Here is a 19,791-nt window from a genome sequence, read left to right as displayed (position 1 = left end):
GATTTCCTTTGGAGCTCTAGAAAGATAGTAGCCTGTTTCAGTTATCCCTGAAGTGTGAACCAGCCACAACAGTACTTTTTGAGCCACCACACTCTGATAAGATCAGAACTTTGACGAGCCTGTTAATTGAAATGTACATCCCGATGCTGAAGGGCATTAGTTTGGGATTAAACTGCTGTCCCTTTGATGACTGGAACAGCGGTTATTGATACCAGCTAAAGCGAGATTGAAGCGCAGGTCAGCATGTTCTGGCTTCCCGCGCCCTGTCACGCACTGATGACATCTAACTCCAAGTCTCGTGTCATTATCTGCACATGGCAGAGGGGATTATAAAAATGGGATTTCTGATCTCCCTTCCTATGGTACAGTTAAGTGATTATTGTTAAAAAAAAAAAAAATTACAAATGATTATGCTAATGATGAATAAATTATTATCTCCCCAACATGCAGCTCAGAGCGATCTGTCTTCTCCCCGACCATGAAGATAAGAGTTTATGATGGGAAGGGGGCCTTTGCAAAGCGTGTCTAATATAGACGGACTGCTGTGGCCATCAAAGTATTTCTCAGGGCTTTGTTTAAAAGTCATCTGTTCCTGCATAATCACTAGCTCTTTGATTGTCTCCTCCACTGAAGGGAGGGGATGGGACGTGATTTTGTTATGTGCGTTAATGTCTAATATGTCTCACTATGAAGGGGCTGAGATTTTGTGTTTTGAGGTGTAGGTTTGGTGTTTATCCAGTGCTTGCAAAATTTTTCACTGCAAAGGTACTTTGACACTCGGTCGACCAAGGGGCACCCAAAGTGTAAAGAGGGGTATCTCCATTTTGATTGCTTTTCCAGGTGAACAGTTAGATTATTGCTCCTGTGAGTCTCTTGAAGAGATTCTGAAATCAGAGCAATTTGATTTTATCAGTCTGCAGGGGGCAGAGTTTGAGGAAAATGTAAGTGTAAGTGTGTGAAAAACATTTAAATTTAACATTATCAACGAGATATAGGTCTATAGAATCATTGTACAGCATGTATACGCAAAGATGAAGTGTGTAATTTCTGGGCATCACAAGAGGCACCAAATGGAATTTTTTCAAACAAGCACAATAAAGACTCGCCCCAAACTCACACTACTGGTTGAGCCAGTGTTGCTATGTTGGGTTGGTTGGGATTCAGTAGAGCCAGTATTACACTTTTCGGGCGACTCAACCTACGAATGGCTTACTTATAAACTCAGCAAATCGTCCTCTCACTTTCAACTGCTTTTATTTTCAGCAAACTTGTCATGTGTAAATATTTGTAGGAACATAAAAAGATTCAACAACTAAGACATAAACTGAACAAAAGTAACAGTCAGTATCTGGTGTGGCCACCAGCTGCATTAAGTACTGCAGTGAATCTCCTCCTCATGGACTGCACCAGATTTGCCAGTTCTTGCTGTGAGATGTTACCCCACTCCTCCACCAAGTTCCCAGACACTCTCCGATCCAGATGTGCTCAATGGGATTGAGATCCAGGCTCTCTGCTGACCTTTGCAGAACACTGAGATTCCTGTCTTGCAGGAAATCACACACAGAATGAGCAGTAGGCTGGTGGCATTGTCATGCTGAAGGGTCATGTCAGGATGAGCCTGCTGGAAGGGTACCACATGAGGGAGGAGGATGATTCCCTGTAACACACAGCATTGAGATTGCCTGCAATGACAACAAGCTCAGTCCAATGATGCTGTGACACACCTCCTCAGACCGTAATGGACCCTCCACCTCCAAGTCGATCCCGCTCCAGAGTATAGGCCTTGGTGAAATGCTCATTCCTTCGACGATAAATGCGAGTTCGACCATCACCCCTGGTGAGACAAAACCGTGACTCGTCAGCGACGAGCACTTTTTGCCAGTCCTGTCTGGTCCAGCGAAGGTGGGTTTGTGCCCATGGTGATGTCTGGTAAGGACCCACCTTACAACAGGCATACAAGCCATCAGTCCAGCCTCTCTTAGACAATTGCGGACAGTCTGAGCACTGATGCAGGGATTGTGCATTCCTGGTGCAACTCGGGCAGTTGCTGTTGCCATTCTGTATCTGTCACGCAGGTGTGATATTCGGATGTATCGATACTGTGCAGGTGTTGTTACATGTGGTCTACCACTGCGAAGATGATCAGCTGTCCACCCTGTCTCCCTGTAGCACTGTCTTAGGTGTCTCACAGTACAGACACTGCAATTTATTGCCCTGACCACATCTGCAGTCCTCATGCCTCCATGCCTATGGCATGTTCATTTGGAAGTTATTTGGATTTTTACAAAATTATCTTTAAAATACAGTTTCCTGGAAAAGGGACGTTTCTTTTTTTGCTGAGTTTAGTTTACTCTGCAAATGAAAATAGGATATAGGAGAATATTAAATGACACAGTTCACTTTTATATTAAAAACGTTATTGTTAAAATGTCACAGTTCTGATTATTTGTTAATTTTTATATATTTTCTGTCACAAGGGAGCATCGTCTTTGCTGAATATGCTTTTGTGCTATGAGTATGCTACATGCCTTGATGTGTCTTCAAACTCAAGCATGGGGTTCTCAGGTTGACTGTCACTTTCACACCTCCTCAGACAGGTATAGTCTAAATATTTCCACACTGCATACATAATCCTATGAACCAAAAGTTGTGGCATATATATATTAATTCTGTTAGAATATTTTATATGCTGCTTTTTTGCTTTTATACTGCCACAACAATGATTTGCTTAATTAGTATTTTTGTCTTGCTTTCCAATAAAAAAAAAGAAAGAAACACAGAAGGAGATGTTAGGCAGTATATTCAGTCTCAGGCAGTATGTTTAGTATGTGCCCATTAATTTTGCTGCTTCAAAGTATTCATAACGATATACTTTGGAAAATTATGGTTTTATTAAACTGAAAACAGAGTTTTCAAACTTCAACGGATTACTGTGGACAGGGTCTCAGTCACAATTCACTTAATTTCTTCCATACAATACACCCCTTTTTATTGTCTTTTTTAAGATGTTATTTATAAAGAGAAAATTAAAATAAACGCTTTTAAAATAAAACATTGCAGTTAAAATTGTTTCACAAAACACTGCCACAATTGAATATAAAACATTGTTTGATAGAACAGCAGCATGTAGGAAGAACACAAATCAGTGTTTCCTTTTCAAAATTATAAGGATGGTCTATAAAAAAAATATAGGTGCTCCCATCTGTGAATATGCATGACTGAAGAGTAGTATTGTGTCTCTAAATGTAAGGGACTGAACTATGTTGGTGCACTTTTCTCCTTATCCCACAAAGATGTTCTGCACTCTCTCAAATGCACATAGAGAAGTCTAAAGAGCACTATGAAAGCCATGGGAAAGCCAGATAGGTCCTCCATGAACAAAGTTACCTCCAGAATGATGCCAAAGTTTAGACATGTCTGCTTCGCTGTCTGTGAGAGGTCATCCTCCATCACTTCAAGATGTGCAGTTTCCATCCTCTGGTTTAGGTTTCCTCTAAATTTGTTTCCTAAGAATTATATTTAATGAGAAATGATTATGCATGGTAAATGTAAAATCAAAACACAAATACACTCATGCAAACAAAACATATCCTGACATTATGTAACCTGAAGCTTACCCAAATCACTCAAGGAAAATATCCACATGGAAACCAAATCAGTGCACTTACTAAATAGAACCTGCACATGTGATAAAAGAATGATGATCAGCGACAAATTGGCATGAACTTTCAAACATGTAAACGCATTTTGTAGACAAAAAGAAGAAATATTACAAAAATATATATAACAGCTCAATGTCATTTATAAACGATCCTGTGAGTTTGTAGACATTTAAAGTTTTCCTAAATTAGCAAGCATTAAAGGGTTTTAAAAATAAAGTTAATGCATTTCTCACAAATCATAACAAAGCCTTATTTTAAATATATTAGGGATAGGCAAAAGGTCAGAAATTAAGGATGGCTCAGGGCAAAAATGCCACCAAAGGTGACAAAAAATTACCGCAAAATTCAAAATGTGGAATTAATTAATTCCTTTTCTTTTCTTATTTGTAATATCAGATAGTAAATGGTCTGCACTTATATAGCACCTTTTTAACCTTAATGGTATTCAAAGTGCTTTACACTGACTCATTCACCGATTCACACACACATTCATACACCAGTGGCAGCAGAGCTGCTATGTAACATGCTAGCCTGCCATTGGGAGCAACTTGGGGTACAGTGTCTTGCCCAAGGACACTTCAGCATGTGGAGTCGTGTGGGCCGGGATTCGAACCACTAACCTTGCAATTAGTGGCCAACCTGATCTACCACCTGAGCCACAGCTGCCCAGAAATGTAGTTAATATATTTATTCAAGGCAGTTATACATATAGTATAAAATATTGATGTTGACATTATGTTGATTTCATTTTATGGGTAAGAGGTAACATATTTTCAAACAACTTACACAAAAGATTTACAGATACAACTCATTCTGTAGTATTAATACATTTAGGAACCATACCTGCTCATCAAGTTTTTCCTGGATAAGTTTAATCTCATCTACAGTACAAGGTCTGTACTCTTTGCATGATACATTTTGGTGAGGGAGATGCTATGTTCGTTATTTTTTGAGGTCCACGCATGTAATTCTTTTGAACTCAGCACAGACCTGAGGGAGTGAAAGAGAAATAAAGTCTATAAACTTACAAGCCTCTAAACAATCAAGACAAATCATAGATTCATGTAGTTTACTTGCTCATCCAAAAAGAGGACAGGTTACCTTTCTTTGACGACAGAGACCAAGGGCTGCTCAATGACTGTTTATTTTCTCCTGAGAGAGAATGTTTTTGTGTGTGTGAGTGTGTGTGTGTGTGTGTGTGTGAGTGTGTATTCAGTATAGAGCTGTTCATCCATGACATCCACATTTCGTCAAGTAATGTTTACCACAGACCTTATATTACTCATAAGTTCAAAAATGTAAAATAAAAAACCCATTGGAAAATACAGAGGAAACCCATGGCAAATTCTCTTCCAGGTTTTTTGGCCTACAAGCCGAACAACTCTATTGTCAAACTCACATTTCTTTTCTTGACTTCAAGCTCAATCTGGTCCCTTTCATGCTCCAGTGCAGCAGCATCCACACCAACAGGATGGTCTGGAAGAAAATTGATTGTGAGCCCTATGCAGATGAGTTTTCAACCACCTGGTTTATGAAAAGTGCAGACACACTCAGGGTACAGACACAGCAATGGTACACGCTGGCCTGGGTGCCAGAGCATGAGCCTGCAGTGTCACAGAAGCTGATTTTCACTGGGGCAGTCTTACTTCCAGTACATACAGTACACAGTATGAAAAATGCTCTCAAGGTAGATCTGTAGGAGAAGATACACAAATGTGAATGGTCAGGTCAATCAAAGGCCAAAAATGAATTAACAATAAAACAGGAAATAAATTGAATTCCTAAATTTAAAAGAAAAACTGGTGCACACTTACAAAATGCCTCAATATTATCATTGATCTTTAGCTCCTCTGTCCTTTCAAATAAAGCAATCCAACAATGGCAGGGTAATTCATCAAAATTCAACATTTTATATCCACTAATGTTTTAACTAATAAACATTTACTACTTGGCAATCAGTAGGCCACACTTTCGACCAACTTCTCTTATACTGCTCTGTTTTTTGAGATCCCAATTATGATCATAAAAAGGACAAAGAAAGCATTTTATTTTAAACAGCTAACACATAAGTCAAGGTGAACAAAGAAAGCACTCAGCACAGTATACATATAGAGATCCGGGCAATCTGGCTTAAGAAGCAACACAAAAAATCCAAACCAGATAAGACAAATACCGCAATATTTACTGTAGGGTTTTAAAAAAACATGCTCACATGTTCACAGTAAAGCTCTTCCTGCAGATTTGCGCCAAAATAGAGGTTTGATGGTTTAACCGGCCCCCGTAGCAACGCTGTGTTCAAGTAAAAAATTATCAGGCCTAATGAAATATTACTTTTATAATCATCATCATCATATTGTTGTTATTATTATAATTATTATACATTTGTAAGATTTTTCAATTGTATAACAATTATAAAGCAATTATACAATTGCAGCAAAAGCTGAATTCTGTTGGAAATGTGTTATGCACAGAAGACGAAGTCTAAAACAACACAACATTTATCTTCATTGTCCTGGTAAATAAGTGGTTATATTTTTCACTTTCATTTCAGGGCAATTCCTCCCTTGCTGGAACTATTTGCAGGAATAGTCAATATGATTGACCTAACTCAAATTAAGTTTACAGAATTTTGTTGAATGAACTTGAAAAGCATTATTCACAAAATCCATATTATTAATTATATAATGAAAATCTTTAGTTAGGTTTAATGCATACATTAAAAGAAATTGTACTGACTTTTTCATTGATTTTTGCTCAACCAACTCAACAAAAACAGGCATTTAAACTTTTTTCAAGTTGGGTTTTTTGCAGTGTTCTCTGACTGCTGTAATATACCTCTCTCTATATCATCCCCCCCTTGTGATATCTTATTCACCGATATGCAAATGTACAATACTATAGTTTACTTATGTGTTCTAAAATTACAGAATTGTGCAAATGGTCTATAAAATTGAATGATGCCTGAAGCTAAATGCAAAATCTATATTTTTCCTGAACACAGATGTACTGCGGTTCGCCTGTTTTCAATTTCTGGTCTACAGTGTTTTCAGCTACTTAACTACATTAACTAATTTGAGTTGTTTTGACAGCCAAACTCTGCACAAGGTGATTGTGAAATTCATTTTTACTCCAAATAACACTTAAATGGTTGTTGTTGTCCAATTGTATTGCTCGTTTCGCTTAGTTTTACATCTGGTCTAGAGCCCAGAAACAGAATACAGAATAGACTTTGATGGTAAGTTTTTTTTTATGATATATTTTTTTATATAAAATATTGAGTCTATATATATATATTTATATATATATATATATATATATATATATATATATATATATATATATATATATATAACATTGTGCTTTGTGTTTTATCCCCAGACAATTTGTTTTAAAAAATGTATTACCACAGCTGTGACTGTCTTAATCCACCGCTCTCTATTTTATTCCTCTTTTGGAAAGTCATTCAAATGTAATAGTGGATTTTTTTCTTTTGCTGTTGGAACTAATGTGCATGTGAAAATAATATGTGCTGTGATCTCCCATTGACTTCCATTCATTGCTTACTTCCGCATTCCAAAACCCTGAGTGTGAAAAAGGTCTATTAGAATCATCATGGCACCTCCCAGTGGTTGCACAGGAAAACTGTGGATATTATCTAATAACTGTTGGAACAACATGAGGGCAAGTAAATGATAACAGAATATTTTTTTTTTTCAGAGCATATATGAGTTAATTGTATTTACACTATTGGAAATAAGATAGCATAAACCGAACAAAACTTAGCTAAATTTATCTTGTACAAATTTTGCTTTTCAAGTAAATGTATGTTTTGTGAGGATTCTTTTAGGATACAGATAAAAATACTGATTAATAAAATAATCATTTTGCAGTGTATTACTTTCTATTAGTAAGATTTTCTTAGAGTATGGTCTTCTGTGTAATACCGTGTTGATATTCAAATTGCATTTGGAAGCAATGAATTATCATGCATCAAAGATGAAAATGTCCTTACTGCTGAAATGTGTTATATTCACACTTTGATTTTAATGGCTATTATTAAAGTCCTCATAAAACTCCGGACAATATATGTTCATTTAGATGAAAGACAGCATCACCTCATGGTGATGAGAACATCAATGGTAAAAACCAAAGGCACACTCTCAGGCAGTATTATATGAGATCAATGGAAATCTCCCAAGAAAGGTAAAGGAAAAAAAAAATTATCTGGACACTTTTGAAGTGGTGGACTAAAGGATGAATCTCAGGAATGGCCCGCAGATCTTCAGGAACCTCCCGTCAGAATTGTTTTCCAGTTTTGACGTTTCCACTCCTTTGGATGGGATGGTTTTTGATGAGAGAGGGTGAGACAGAGAGGCCAGTCCGTAGCGAGGGCAGAATAAGGCCTCTGAGTCTCTCTCTCTTTTTCACTCTCGCTCTCTCTCTCTCTCTCTGATGGCTTGCTGTCTGGTCTCTTCAGAGTGAATGCCTTTGGAGACTGGATGCTGGTGGACTATGCCGTGCAGGCCTTGTCAAAAACCCTTCTCACCAGCAGGCTGACAGTGCTACACCTTGAAAACACCTGCCTGAGCGGCAAACCTCTCTTCACACTTGGTATGCCCAGCACACAGTTTGCACACTTGAGATGCATAAAGAAGTTTTGGGTGTTCACAGCTATAGAATATGATGTGATATGCAAATCTTAAGTCATAGATGCATTGTGGGAAATGGGGTCAACTGCATTACTTGGCCTTACTTCTTATTTGTTACCAATAAATGTAAATAAATAATTCACCCAAGAATGAAAATTCTGTCATCATTAACTTATCATCATGCTGTTCCAAATGTATATTTCAAAAACAGAAATTTTGAAGAATTTACTGCAAGCTCTTTTTCAAACAATGGCAATTGGGGACCACAGTGTGGCAGGGCTGAGGGCAGGGCCGGATCGTGATTCAGCACACCCGGCCCCTAATCAGGCTAATCAAGCCTCAGAGAGGAATAAAGGCCGACCTGAAGCTGCAGTGCGACAGAGAGAGAGATTTATGTTCAGCTGTCCAACACCTTTGTGAATTTGTCTTTATGTTTCAATTTTATATTAAACTATTATTTAATTATTTAAAACTATTATTTATAGGGTTGCGTTATGCCTTAGGAACATTATGGTCCTAATTAAGTGCCAGATGTGGTCTTCTGCTGTTGTAGTCTATCTGCCTCAATGTTTGACATGTTGTGCATTCTGCTCACTACAATTGTACAGAGTGATTGAGTTACCGTAGCCTTTCTGTCTGCCCGAACCAGTCTGGCCATTCTGTGTTGACATCTCTGATCAACAAGGAGTTTCCATTCGCAGAACTGCCACACACTTAATTATTATTTTTTTTTACACCATTCTGAGTCAACTCTAGAGACTGTTGTGCGTGAAAATCCCAGGAGATCAGCAGCTCAATCTCAAATCAATCCATCTGGCACCAACAATCATACAATGGTCAAAATCACTGAGATTATTATTTTTTCCCCATTCTGATGGTTGATGTGAACATTAACTGAAGCCCCTGATCCGTACTTGCGTGATTTTATGCATTGCACTGCTGCCACACAATTGACTGATTAGAAAATCAAATAAATAATTAGGCGTACAAGTATTCCTGTGAGTGTACATTTTTAATGTTTGATCAAGTGTATAATTTTTGCGGAATGCAGAAATACCAACCACATCAGATATGTGTTAATTTAGATCTAATATCCCTCATTCAAGAGGGCCAAATGTTTTTGTTGTGACATTTAGTTTGGTGTTAGTCTAGCTAGTGTTGTACAAAATTTGCCACTGCATAAGTACTTTTACTGCAGGCAGAGTTTGGAAACCTCTAAAGTCTGTATCATGACAGCACCTCATGCTGTTCCAAAGGACATGTTATCTGCAAAAATCTTGCTTTATGTTCACAATTTTTTTATTTCCATCGCATAATGTGCTAATCAATCTAAGGGCTGTTTCATTTGGTGTAATCGTAATACTGCAATATGCCAGTCTTAAAGTACAGAGAGTATGCGTTTGAAATAAGTGTTCTCCATGAGTGGCCAGGGCCAGCAGGAACAGATGATGCAGGACAAGGCAAGGAGTAGCAGATTTTGACCCAGTGACCCTAACAGCCAGACTGGGCTTGGATTAGATGTCCTAATCTTCTGCCTGTCACTTTACACATTGCTGCACCGATCCGTTCAGGGTATTTTGGCCAGCTAAAGTCTCTCCCACAACTCTGCAGAGGTAAAAGCTATAGCCATGGCTTTTTCAAAGATGTGTACATCCTTCAAAACTGCAAAGAAGACTGTCGTTAAAACATTTTAGGTTTCAAGGATGTTACCAAATATTTATTACTTGGAGGGACCAAATACAACATTTTAAGAATCGTCATTGAAAAACCCATGTTATTTATTAATAATATGTAATTAGTTTCGTTTAGAAATACCTCAATAGTGTGAATTCTGCCACTGCTGTGTCATCCGACTAATATCTAAGATGGCTGTATCTGTAAATAACTGAGAAATAGAGAGAGTGAAAGAGAGAGAGAGAGAGAGAGAGAGAGAGAGAGAGAGAGAGAGAAAGAGAGAAACAAAAAACAAAACAAGAGAGATGCTGTAGACATAGGCCATTAACAGAGCCCAAGTGAAATTACCTTAAATGAGACGGAAGAGTGGAGTGGCACATACATGTGTCTTTGTGGCTCTGTCTCTTTAAGCAGTGTGTGGATCCATTTAATATTTTGGGGCCACTCGGCCGCCCACCCTCATTCTTCCCAGCGGGATGCCCAGCTGCTGATCATTGCTATCGATCGGCGGGGCCCTGATTGCGGGACTCGCTGGCTCGCACAGTGGAGTCCCTCCGATCAATTCAACAATCCCCCTATTTGGTTCCTACTGTGTATGATGACGATGTTGGCATTCCACATTCAACCGAAAGGGTCTGATCAAATCTGCCACATTGATTTGGAAAGACAACTCTGTGAGGCCACAGACAAAAAGCCCATGAAAGCTTCTCTGGCCCTAAAAGGTACATGTAATCATGTTGACGATTATAATGATGACCATGATAATCACAGTGATGTAAATAAAAAAGATAATGGAGTTAGTCCTCCAAAGCCTCACAGTTTTCAATAAGCCTTTGTTGTGATTTGGAAGAACTGCAGTTGGCATTCATGGAAAACCCTTATGTTTAACTTTTCTTTGCTTTCTTCCGCCTTTTTCTTCAGATTATTATTTCTCGTCTTACTTTGGCCAAGTTCTTTGGCACAAATATCTCAGACAGAATGTTTATTGAATATGTTTCTAAATTCTTGCCCTATAGTTGGTGCTCTGAAATGGAATGCTGCTTTCGGGGCGGATGTAGGCATGGGCAGGGGTGGGCTGAGCCTACCCAAACGTGAGTCTTGCCCACCCAATCAAACATTTGGGAAACATGGTTTTAAATAAAATATATATATTTTTCCTATTTGTGCATTGGTTAAAAGAGTGAGAAAAAAAATTGTTTTGTTATCATTCGAACATTGCCAAATATCTGATTGACCTTTGGCTGGCTTCAAAGTTTTGTTTGTACCTTTCTTTAATAAAGCGTTAACATCCATAGCACTAAGGGACTTTGTGCTGCATGGAGCACAAATAATACTCTGTACATTAAGTACATGAAATAAATCTATTTTATTTTTTAAACAGATTTATATTTTGCGGGAGTCACGCGGGTCATTTCTTTCTCCCATTGCCGCACACACATCATCCCGCCCGCACCTGCATTCAGCAAACAAAACTTGTCCTGCACATCTTATACATCTTTTCAATGGTGTGATAATTTTTTATATAGTTTATTGTTTGTATTTGCTTTTTAAACTACTCTATTTTTGCCATGAAAATAATCTTTGGTGCTTACATGGCATTATTTCCCATCCATCCATCCATCCATCCATCCATCCATCCATCCATCCATCCATCCATCCATACATCCATCCATCCATCCACCCAAATTCCTGTGTTCCCCAAATTACTTTACACAGTTTCACTGGTAAAAAATATCAATACCCTTTGCAATCCTACAAAGGCCAAACTCATTAACTGGATGGACAAATCATAAGACACCTGTTTCAGTCAGAACTCAATTTTGCGTTTTGGCTTTGTAGGGCAGCATCATTGCTAATTACAATTCTGTCAAACAGAAAGAATTGTCATTATTTAATATGATATAATTACTTCTTTAAGCAGTTCCCATCTGTCAAATTTTAGGATCTTAATCTTATATGTTATTGATCTCTCCATTTAATATATTTCCTTTCAATCCATCCTTATTTTCCTCCTTGATATTATTTCTCTCCACTCCAACCTTGCATTTGTGGGGACTCTAATTTGTCTTTTTAATTTGCTTTAAGGATGTAATTCTAATTGATCTAAAAGCATATTGCTTTATTTTTTTTCTTAGTAATGGAGGTAGTATACCTTATAAGTCAAGTCAAGTCAAATTTATTTTTATAGCGCTTTTCACAACAGCAGTTGTTTCAAAGCACATGAAATTATGATTTAACAGAAAATGAATGAATATAATGCCAATATTAGATATCTTTAGAACTATTAGTGGTTAAAAATTGTAAACAAAGTGCTTGTATGATTATATACAATGTTTATCAGTTTATTTATTTCAATATATTTTTTAATAATAAATAATAATAACAAGTGTCAAATATAGTTGGGCCTAAAGTTGGGCCTAATGATCTTGACAATTACGCCATGTTACGCCAATAATAGACATTAAATTAGTAGTCTGTGTAATCCCTCCCCCATCCCAAATGCGCACCTATGATGTACCCCAGCCCACCCTAGCATAGCTGTCAGAAGCTGGGCCTGGCTGCTTTGCAGGAGCTTTACAACTCAATGGCTACCAGGACTCCATGCAATTGGGTGAACTCCTAAAATACAACAACACTCTTAAGACCTTGGACCTAAGTGACAGTATCACATCTGACTCAGGTATGTCCATGATGTCTGTTTCTTTGAGAATATATTGTGCGCTACCCAATACCATGGTTGAATGAGGATTTTGTGTTTGAGATGCACAATTTGTTTCAGCTTTTGTGTAGTCATCTCTTTCTTTTCCACAGGTCTGGAGGAGATTTGTGATGCTTTGAGCTTCCAAAAGGCTGGTTTGAGAACGCTGATACTGAGTAACACTCACATCACTCATCTTGGCTTGATCCATCTACATAATGTTCTGGTGAGATGTCCTCTCAGGCAAGATAACAGACATATAAAATAATTTTAACCATTGCAACACCACATCTAGACTTATGATAAAAAGCGAAAGAGAAAGTTCACCCAAAATATAGTTCACCAAAAACATACAATTCTGCCATTATTCACGTCCCCTCATTTTGCTCTAAATCCATATGATTTATTTTTTTAATTTTTTTCGTGGAACACAAAAGGTGATTTAAAAAAAAAAAAAGAATATCTTGATACTTTTTGAATGTTATGAAATTGAACGAAGACTAGGGCTGTCAATCTCAAATGATCCGTATGACATGTATGTTATATTCCAAGCCATCTGAATCCATAAGATAGCTTTGTATCAAAACAGGCTGAAATTTAAAGGGTTAGTTCTCCCAAAAATGAAAATTCCCTCATCAATTACTCACCCTCATGTCATCCAAGATGTGTTGTATGACTTTCTTTCTTCTGCAGAACTCAAATTAAGGCTTGATCCTCATTCAATTGAATTGTATGAACCTACAGAGCTGAGATATTCTTCTATAAATCTGCATTAGTGTTCAGCAGAAGAGAGAAAGTATACACATATGGGATGGCATGAGGGTGAGTAAATTATGAGAGAATTTAAATTTTTGGTTGAACTATCCCTTTAAGTCGTTATTCAGTGAAAATCTTGACATATTCCTTGGTACATTCATGGTAGTTAATAAGAGAAGAAGCAGTGTCTGATTTCTGAACAAATCACTCTTTTGAGTGGGATCTTTCAATAAATTGGTTGATTCAGTTCACAAAACTAATCTAAATGATTTGTTCAAAAACCAGACTGATCTGTTTCTCTGGCCCAGTCGCAGTAGTTCACAGCTTACTGGAGGGGAAGATTATCACTGAATAACATTTTAATATTTTTTTTGTCTATCCTATAGTATGATATTGAAAGACTTGGAATATAACAAATACTGTATAATCATATTGTGGAGCGGAGGGGGGCGGGGCCGGGTCGGAATATCACGCGCCCGGTCCCCAATCGGCCTGATGAGGCGCGCGAGGGATAAAGGCGGCCGGTGACGATGGTTCGAGAGAGAGAGAATTACGGCATGTCCTTCATGTGTGTGTGTTCATGTTCGTGTGTTTTGGTTTTGAGTTTAATTAAATATGATTTATATTGACAAGCCGGTTCTCGCCTCCTCCTTGCCCATCCTTAACAGTGTTACATTGGCGATTGGGGACCGGGCCCGCGATATTCCGACCCGGCCCCGCCCCCCTCCGCTCCACACATATGAACCACTTTTATGATGCTTTATGGCTAGTTTTTGTCATTTTGGAGTTGACAGCCCTAGTCCACATTCCCTTTCATTAAATGGAAAAGAGTGTCCAGGATATTCTACATAATTTTTGTGTTCTATGAAAGACAGAAGGTCATACTGGTTTGGAACGACATGATTTTTTCAAGTGAGCTATTCTTTTAAATATTTTAAATAACTGGAGAAAATTCTTAATAATTCTTACAACTGTCTCTCACACCGTGTTTTCTTTTACCAAAAACTGTGGGTTGCACATTATGGTAAACACAATGACTTTCACTCAGTAGCACAGTTACTATGTTTTTCAGTTATTTATTAATTTCTATTTTATCTGAGTGTGGTTTTGATTAAAGACGAACAGTGACACTGCATGTGGCCCCTGCTTGGCTTTGGAGAGGATGCACACAACCCATCAACACAACAGCTTCTGGATATATCTTTTTCTTTTTTGTCTACAGCAGAGTTTGACACACTGAGAGAAAAGAGACGAGAACAATAGGAAATGGCTTGTTTCATCCTCATCTCTAATCCTTAATAATATCTATTCCTCTTCAGCAGCTCTGATTGTCAGAATAAACTGTACCTTTCTGTCATCTGAATGGCGATTCGAATCAAAAGCTACAAATTAAAGGCATGCTTTCTCTTCTCTCGGCCTTTGGCATGTTCACAGAGAATTCATCCAGGCCAAAAATAAAGTCTGCTCATTCCATTTTGCCTGTACCAAATGGGAACAGTTTGATTAAATAATAGATATGTGTTTAAAGGGCTTTTTCATGTGGTCTGTCATTAAGAAGGATAAGTAGACATCCATTCGGCCATAATTAATATAATTAGTCCAATGGCTGGTCATGTTGAATATGACACAGGAAGGGATGTTATTAACCTTTCTTTCTTTTTTTCCCCTGGGGTGTCTTTTAAGGCAGAAGAGAAGAGAGAGAGAGAGAGAGAGAGAGAGAGAGAGAGAGAGTAAATGGGTTCTTTGGGCAGACACAGAACTCTCTGATGTCAGCAGAACATAATTAAATCACAATGTTATCAACATTTTTGAGTCAGTCATTGTGAGACCAATTGGAAATCGGATGACTAAACATTCCAAGCTTTTAGAATGATTGAACTTCAGTTAACTCACAATATTTATCGAGTTAACAATAATTTTCCATTGTAACAGTGATTTGTTTATTTTAAAAAGTCAATGTGGGTTTTTGTTAATTAATTTATTTATTGCTTTGTTCCTTTTAAGTTGATATTAGAACGTATATTTATATGTTTATACTCTAAAATAAAATAATTATACTATTAAGTTTATTTATTTATTTAGTGGCCTTTGTTCATTTGAAAATGATACTGTTAGTATGTTTATACTTTTATATAATTATTTTAATGTGTTTGTTTATTTATTTTTTGTTTATGTTCCGTTGATGTTGATATTATTAGTATGTTTATGTGCTAATATAATTATATGATTAAGTTTGTTTATTTATGCATTTTGTGCCTTTGAAGATGAGAATGTTTGTGTGTTTATTCTCTAATATAATTATAGTATTAAGTTTATTGTTTTGTGGTTGTTTATGTACTGGAATATAATTATATTATTAAGTTTATGTATTTCTTTGCTTATGGCTTCTGTTCCTTGAAGTTAATATCATCAATGTGTTTATACTCTAATATAATTGTATCATTAAGTTTATTTATTTACATGTTTTATTTATGGCTTTTATTCCCCTGAAAGTGATATAAATGTATTATGGTATAATATGAATATCAAGTTCTTACAGGTTCTTACTGTAATATATTTACCGATAAATAATGCCCTAAAAAAAAGCTAAGTTATTGACTTTAAGTTTTTAACATTTTATGATGTTTCAATTACATTTATTTTTGTTTTTTACATTCTCTGGAACTTTAACAGCACCTGTCAGTTGAGTTTGTACAGTATGTAGTGTATGTGTGTCTACACTCACTGAGCACTTTATTAGGAATGCTTGTACACTTGCACATAGTGAGCACAATAGCATCTCAGAATGCACAACACGTCGAACCTTGAGCCGGATGGGCTACAACAGAAGAAGACCACGTCGGGCTCTTTATTAGGACCATAGTGTTCCTAATCAAGTGCTTAGTGAGTGTATATGTGAGGATGTTTACATGCTTGAGTGTTGTAACAGTGATGCAAATGAACAGAGTTGACATTTGGGCTTGTTTTTTGTTTTCTTTTTTTTATTTAAAAGCAGGAGACTAAGTGAGAATAATGAGTGTAGCGCGCTGGCATTGTTTACACATTATGCTCTGTTATGCAACATGGCTTTTCCCTATGTGCTTCACTATCTCCTGCTTTATATGGCTGCTAATCATGCTTCATAAATGACGTGGTTAATATGCTCTTGAGATTCAATCTATTGCCATGGCTTCACACGTGACTCTTAAAGCTCTCAAAGTGACTCAAATTCACCGTCCATAATTGGATTTAAATGCACAGAAAAAAGGTCACTTTTGAATTATGAAAACATGCTCAATAGTGCGCATTTTCTTAAACATCCTGTTTTTCTTTTCCAACCCAGATTAAAAACGCTCGAAACATTAAACCTTGGCAAAAACAACCTTGAGAACAGAGGCATTCACACGTTAAAGGAGTCCCCCATGATCAATCGTTCTTCATTGCAACTTGGCCTAGCTTCCGTAGGAATTACATGTGAGGGTACTGTTCTGAATATTGCTTTTCTGCCTCCTTGGCACTTCCTCTAATTCTAGATTGTTTTTTTCTGATTTGAATTTCTGTTAAACCTTATAATTGAAGGGTTAGTTCACTCAAAAATGAAAATTCTGTCATCATTTACCCACATGTCATTCCAAACCCATGCCGCATGACTTTTGTTTTCCCATATAACACAAAAGGAGGTATTAGGTATAAAGTCACAATGTTTGAAATGATGCAAGATTGAGTAAATTTCATTGTTGGGTGTACTATCCCTTTAAGGCTGTATTTTTACCTGTTACATTGAAGTTGATATTATTAGTACTGCATGTTTATATTGTATTTATTAAGTGTATAATTTTTTTTTTTTTTTATGGGGTTTGTTCAGTTGAAGTTGATTTTATTAGCATGTTTATACTATAATATAATTATATTATTAATGTAAGTGTATTTATTTATTGAATTGTGTAATGAAGACTCAGGTAGGTTGGGATCCATAAGCAGTTTTAATAAAGAATACAAAGGTTGTACAGGTAATGGTCAAGCAACAGGCAGGCAGAGTTAAAGTAGGCAGGCAGAGTCAAAGTCAAAGCATGCAGAAGGATCGGGGCAGGCAGCAAACAGTGATAATCGGAATACAGGCGAGAGTATAAACAGGGTAGGTGGCAAACAAACCTGGTCTAGGAAACAAGGCAAGGTAGGTACACAGTAGATCAGATATGCAGACAATAACGCTCAGTAATGTAGCTGAGGCAAACAAGACTTCACAATGAAGGAGCAAACAGACATGGTTTAAGTAGAGTGGTGATGATGAGAAACAGCTGATGAGTAATCAGACCAGGTATGTGGGCTTATGGGAAATGTAGTCTTTAAAGTCAAAACTCAGGTGAATCCGATCTCCGGTGGCCGATTGAGGAGGTGCCTTCACAATTTGTTCGTGACAAATTGTTTATTTATGACTTTTGTTTTTGTGTTATACCAGATGCTGTCAATCTGGTGGAGATCCGTACTGAAAATCTACAGATCCAGCGTCTGGATGTATGGCACAACCAGGTGCTTGCTGGAGGTCTCGTGGCTCTTTCACTGGCCCTAAAGATAAATCATTCCTCATCAGACTGGACTTAGACCAGAACCTCAAAGTGGAGAAGGTCAGATGTCAGCAGTTTAAAAGTAATCCTGATAATGTTGGCGTTTGGAATACCAACCTACACCGCCAAAATGCAGAAACAATGGCAACACTGAAAATGTTTAGTTGAGGCAAACCTGTTTGTCACTGGATTGATTCTAGTATATATTTGACCAAATGTGTTTTGCCTTGGTACGGCAGAATAGTTGAGACAAAGATGATACAGAATGCTCTCTTAAAAACATAAAAGCTCCTTTTTCTTAAAACCAAACTTGTTTTACTATTTATATCAGTCATTTGTTTTGATTTGGATGTTCAGTATCAGTTAGTTATTGACCCGTCAATCAGTTACACCTCAAAATATAGTTTCATCGATAAATGACCTGAAAACATGCCATCTGTCTTAAATATGTATAAATGTGTCATATTTAAGCTCTGCTGACACAGAGGACGACGCTATTAACATTCCAACCATGATAGATTACAGCAGGGTAGTATTTAACCGATGGAGAATGAGACATTTCAGTGTGGCAGTACAAGAAGACACACTGCTGGGATTTGTCTAGGCCTGGCACAACGTGACGGAATGAGGGACGATTGTATTAAAAAGCAAATCTTTCCATCAGAAATCAGCGGGTGGTCAGATACAGTGTTCTGATTCAGTTTCGTGAAATTCCCTGGGCTTGAGAAAAGTGGAAATTTCATTCTTCAAAAGAAAAGGGTATGTGAATGTGTGTGTGCGGCAAGATTGTACATGCGCATATTTAAACACAAAGAAGGTGGCAGGGAGGGAATGTAGGTCCTTGGGTCTTTGTTTACAACATCTGATTTGGCATGTCTGTTGAAGCCAACTCTATTTGATCATTGGCATATTTGGTGTTAATTATTAATGATTTACTAATCTAAAATATTAATTGTGTGAGTCTCATAAGTACAATATTCAGAGGGCATATCACTGTAGCTAGATGCAAAGAGTTATTTCTTTAAGTAAAAGGCTGTCATACTTAACATGCGAGCAATTCATAAACTTTATGAGTAAACAAATAGGAAATAAAAAATGAACAATAAATAAACATATCTAAGTCAATTGCTTCTGGATGGCATATAGATTAAATGGAGAGCAAATGGAGACTTTATGAAATGTCCTGCTTCTCAGATGTTTGAGATGTTACTTATCTTAGTAATTGTATGTTTATTCTCTAGAGTTTCAGAAGAGATCTCAACAATGTATCAAACTGTGCTCAGATTTGTCATGGTACCAAAGTCTGTAATAAAAAGTCAAAGATTTCAATACTCAACTAATTTCTCAACAAGTTGTCCCAAGACCAAATTTTCAAATGACTATGGTATCTATAGTAATTTAATAGCTCTTATGTGTTGACAATGTCTCATTTGTGCCTATTTTAATTTCCATATGGAACATTAGGAGAAAGGTCTGAGACAAAGTTTGCACTTAAATGGATAGTTCACCCCAAAATGAAAATTATCTCATAGTTTACTCACCCTAATGCCATCCCAGATACGAATTACTTTCTTTCTTCTGCTGAACACAAACAAAGATTTTTTTAAAAGAATATCTCAGCTCTGCAGGTCCATACAATGCAAGTGAATGTTGGCCAGAACTTTGAATGTCCAAAAACACATAAAAGCGGAATAAAAGTAATCCGTATGACTCCAGTGTTTAAAACCATATCTTCAGATATGTCATCATGTAGTCACTCTACATTTGGGTTCCAGGATGAAAAAAAGCGATATGGGTTTAAAATTTTA

At 37.0% G+C, this 19,791-nt stretch overlaps 2 protein-coding genes across 2 annotated transcripts in view; both read left to right on the top strand.

The window, feature by feature from the left end:
* LOC127656964 (serine palmitoyltransferase 2-like) overlaps positions 1-19,791 on the top strand; it is a 919,074-nt gene that overhangs the window by 831,702 nt on the left and 67,581 nt on the right. The window lies entirely within an intron of this gene.
* On the top strand, positions 7,917-18,020 carry si:dkey-288a3.2 (protein phosphatase 1 regulatory subunit 37). Its single transcript, XM_052145234.1, has 7 exons — positions 7,917-8,023; positions 8,140-8,273; positions 11,002-11,029; positions 11,468-11,490; positions 12,558-12,665; positions 12,797-12,859; positions 17,878-18,020. Exons 1-7 carry the CDS (start codon positions 7,917-7,919, stop codon positions 18,018-18,020), a joined length of 606 nt encoding a protein of 201 aa, XP_052001194.1.

This window comes from Xyrauchen texanus, chromosome 16 (genome assembly GCF_025860055.1).
Source record: "Xyrauchen texanus isolate HMW12.3.18 chromosome 16, RBS_HiC_50CHRs, whole genome shotgun sequence".
NCBI classification, from domain to species: domain Eukaryota; kingdom Metazoa; phylum Chordata; class Actinopteri; order Cypriniformes; family Catostomidae; genus Xyrauchen; species Xyrauchen texanus.
This window is presented reverse-complemented; position numbering and strand designations above follow the sequence as displayed.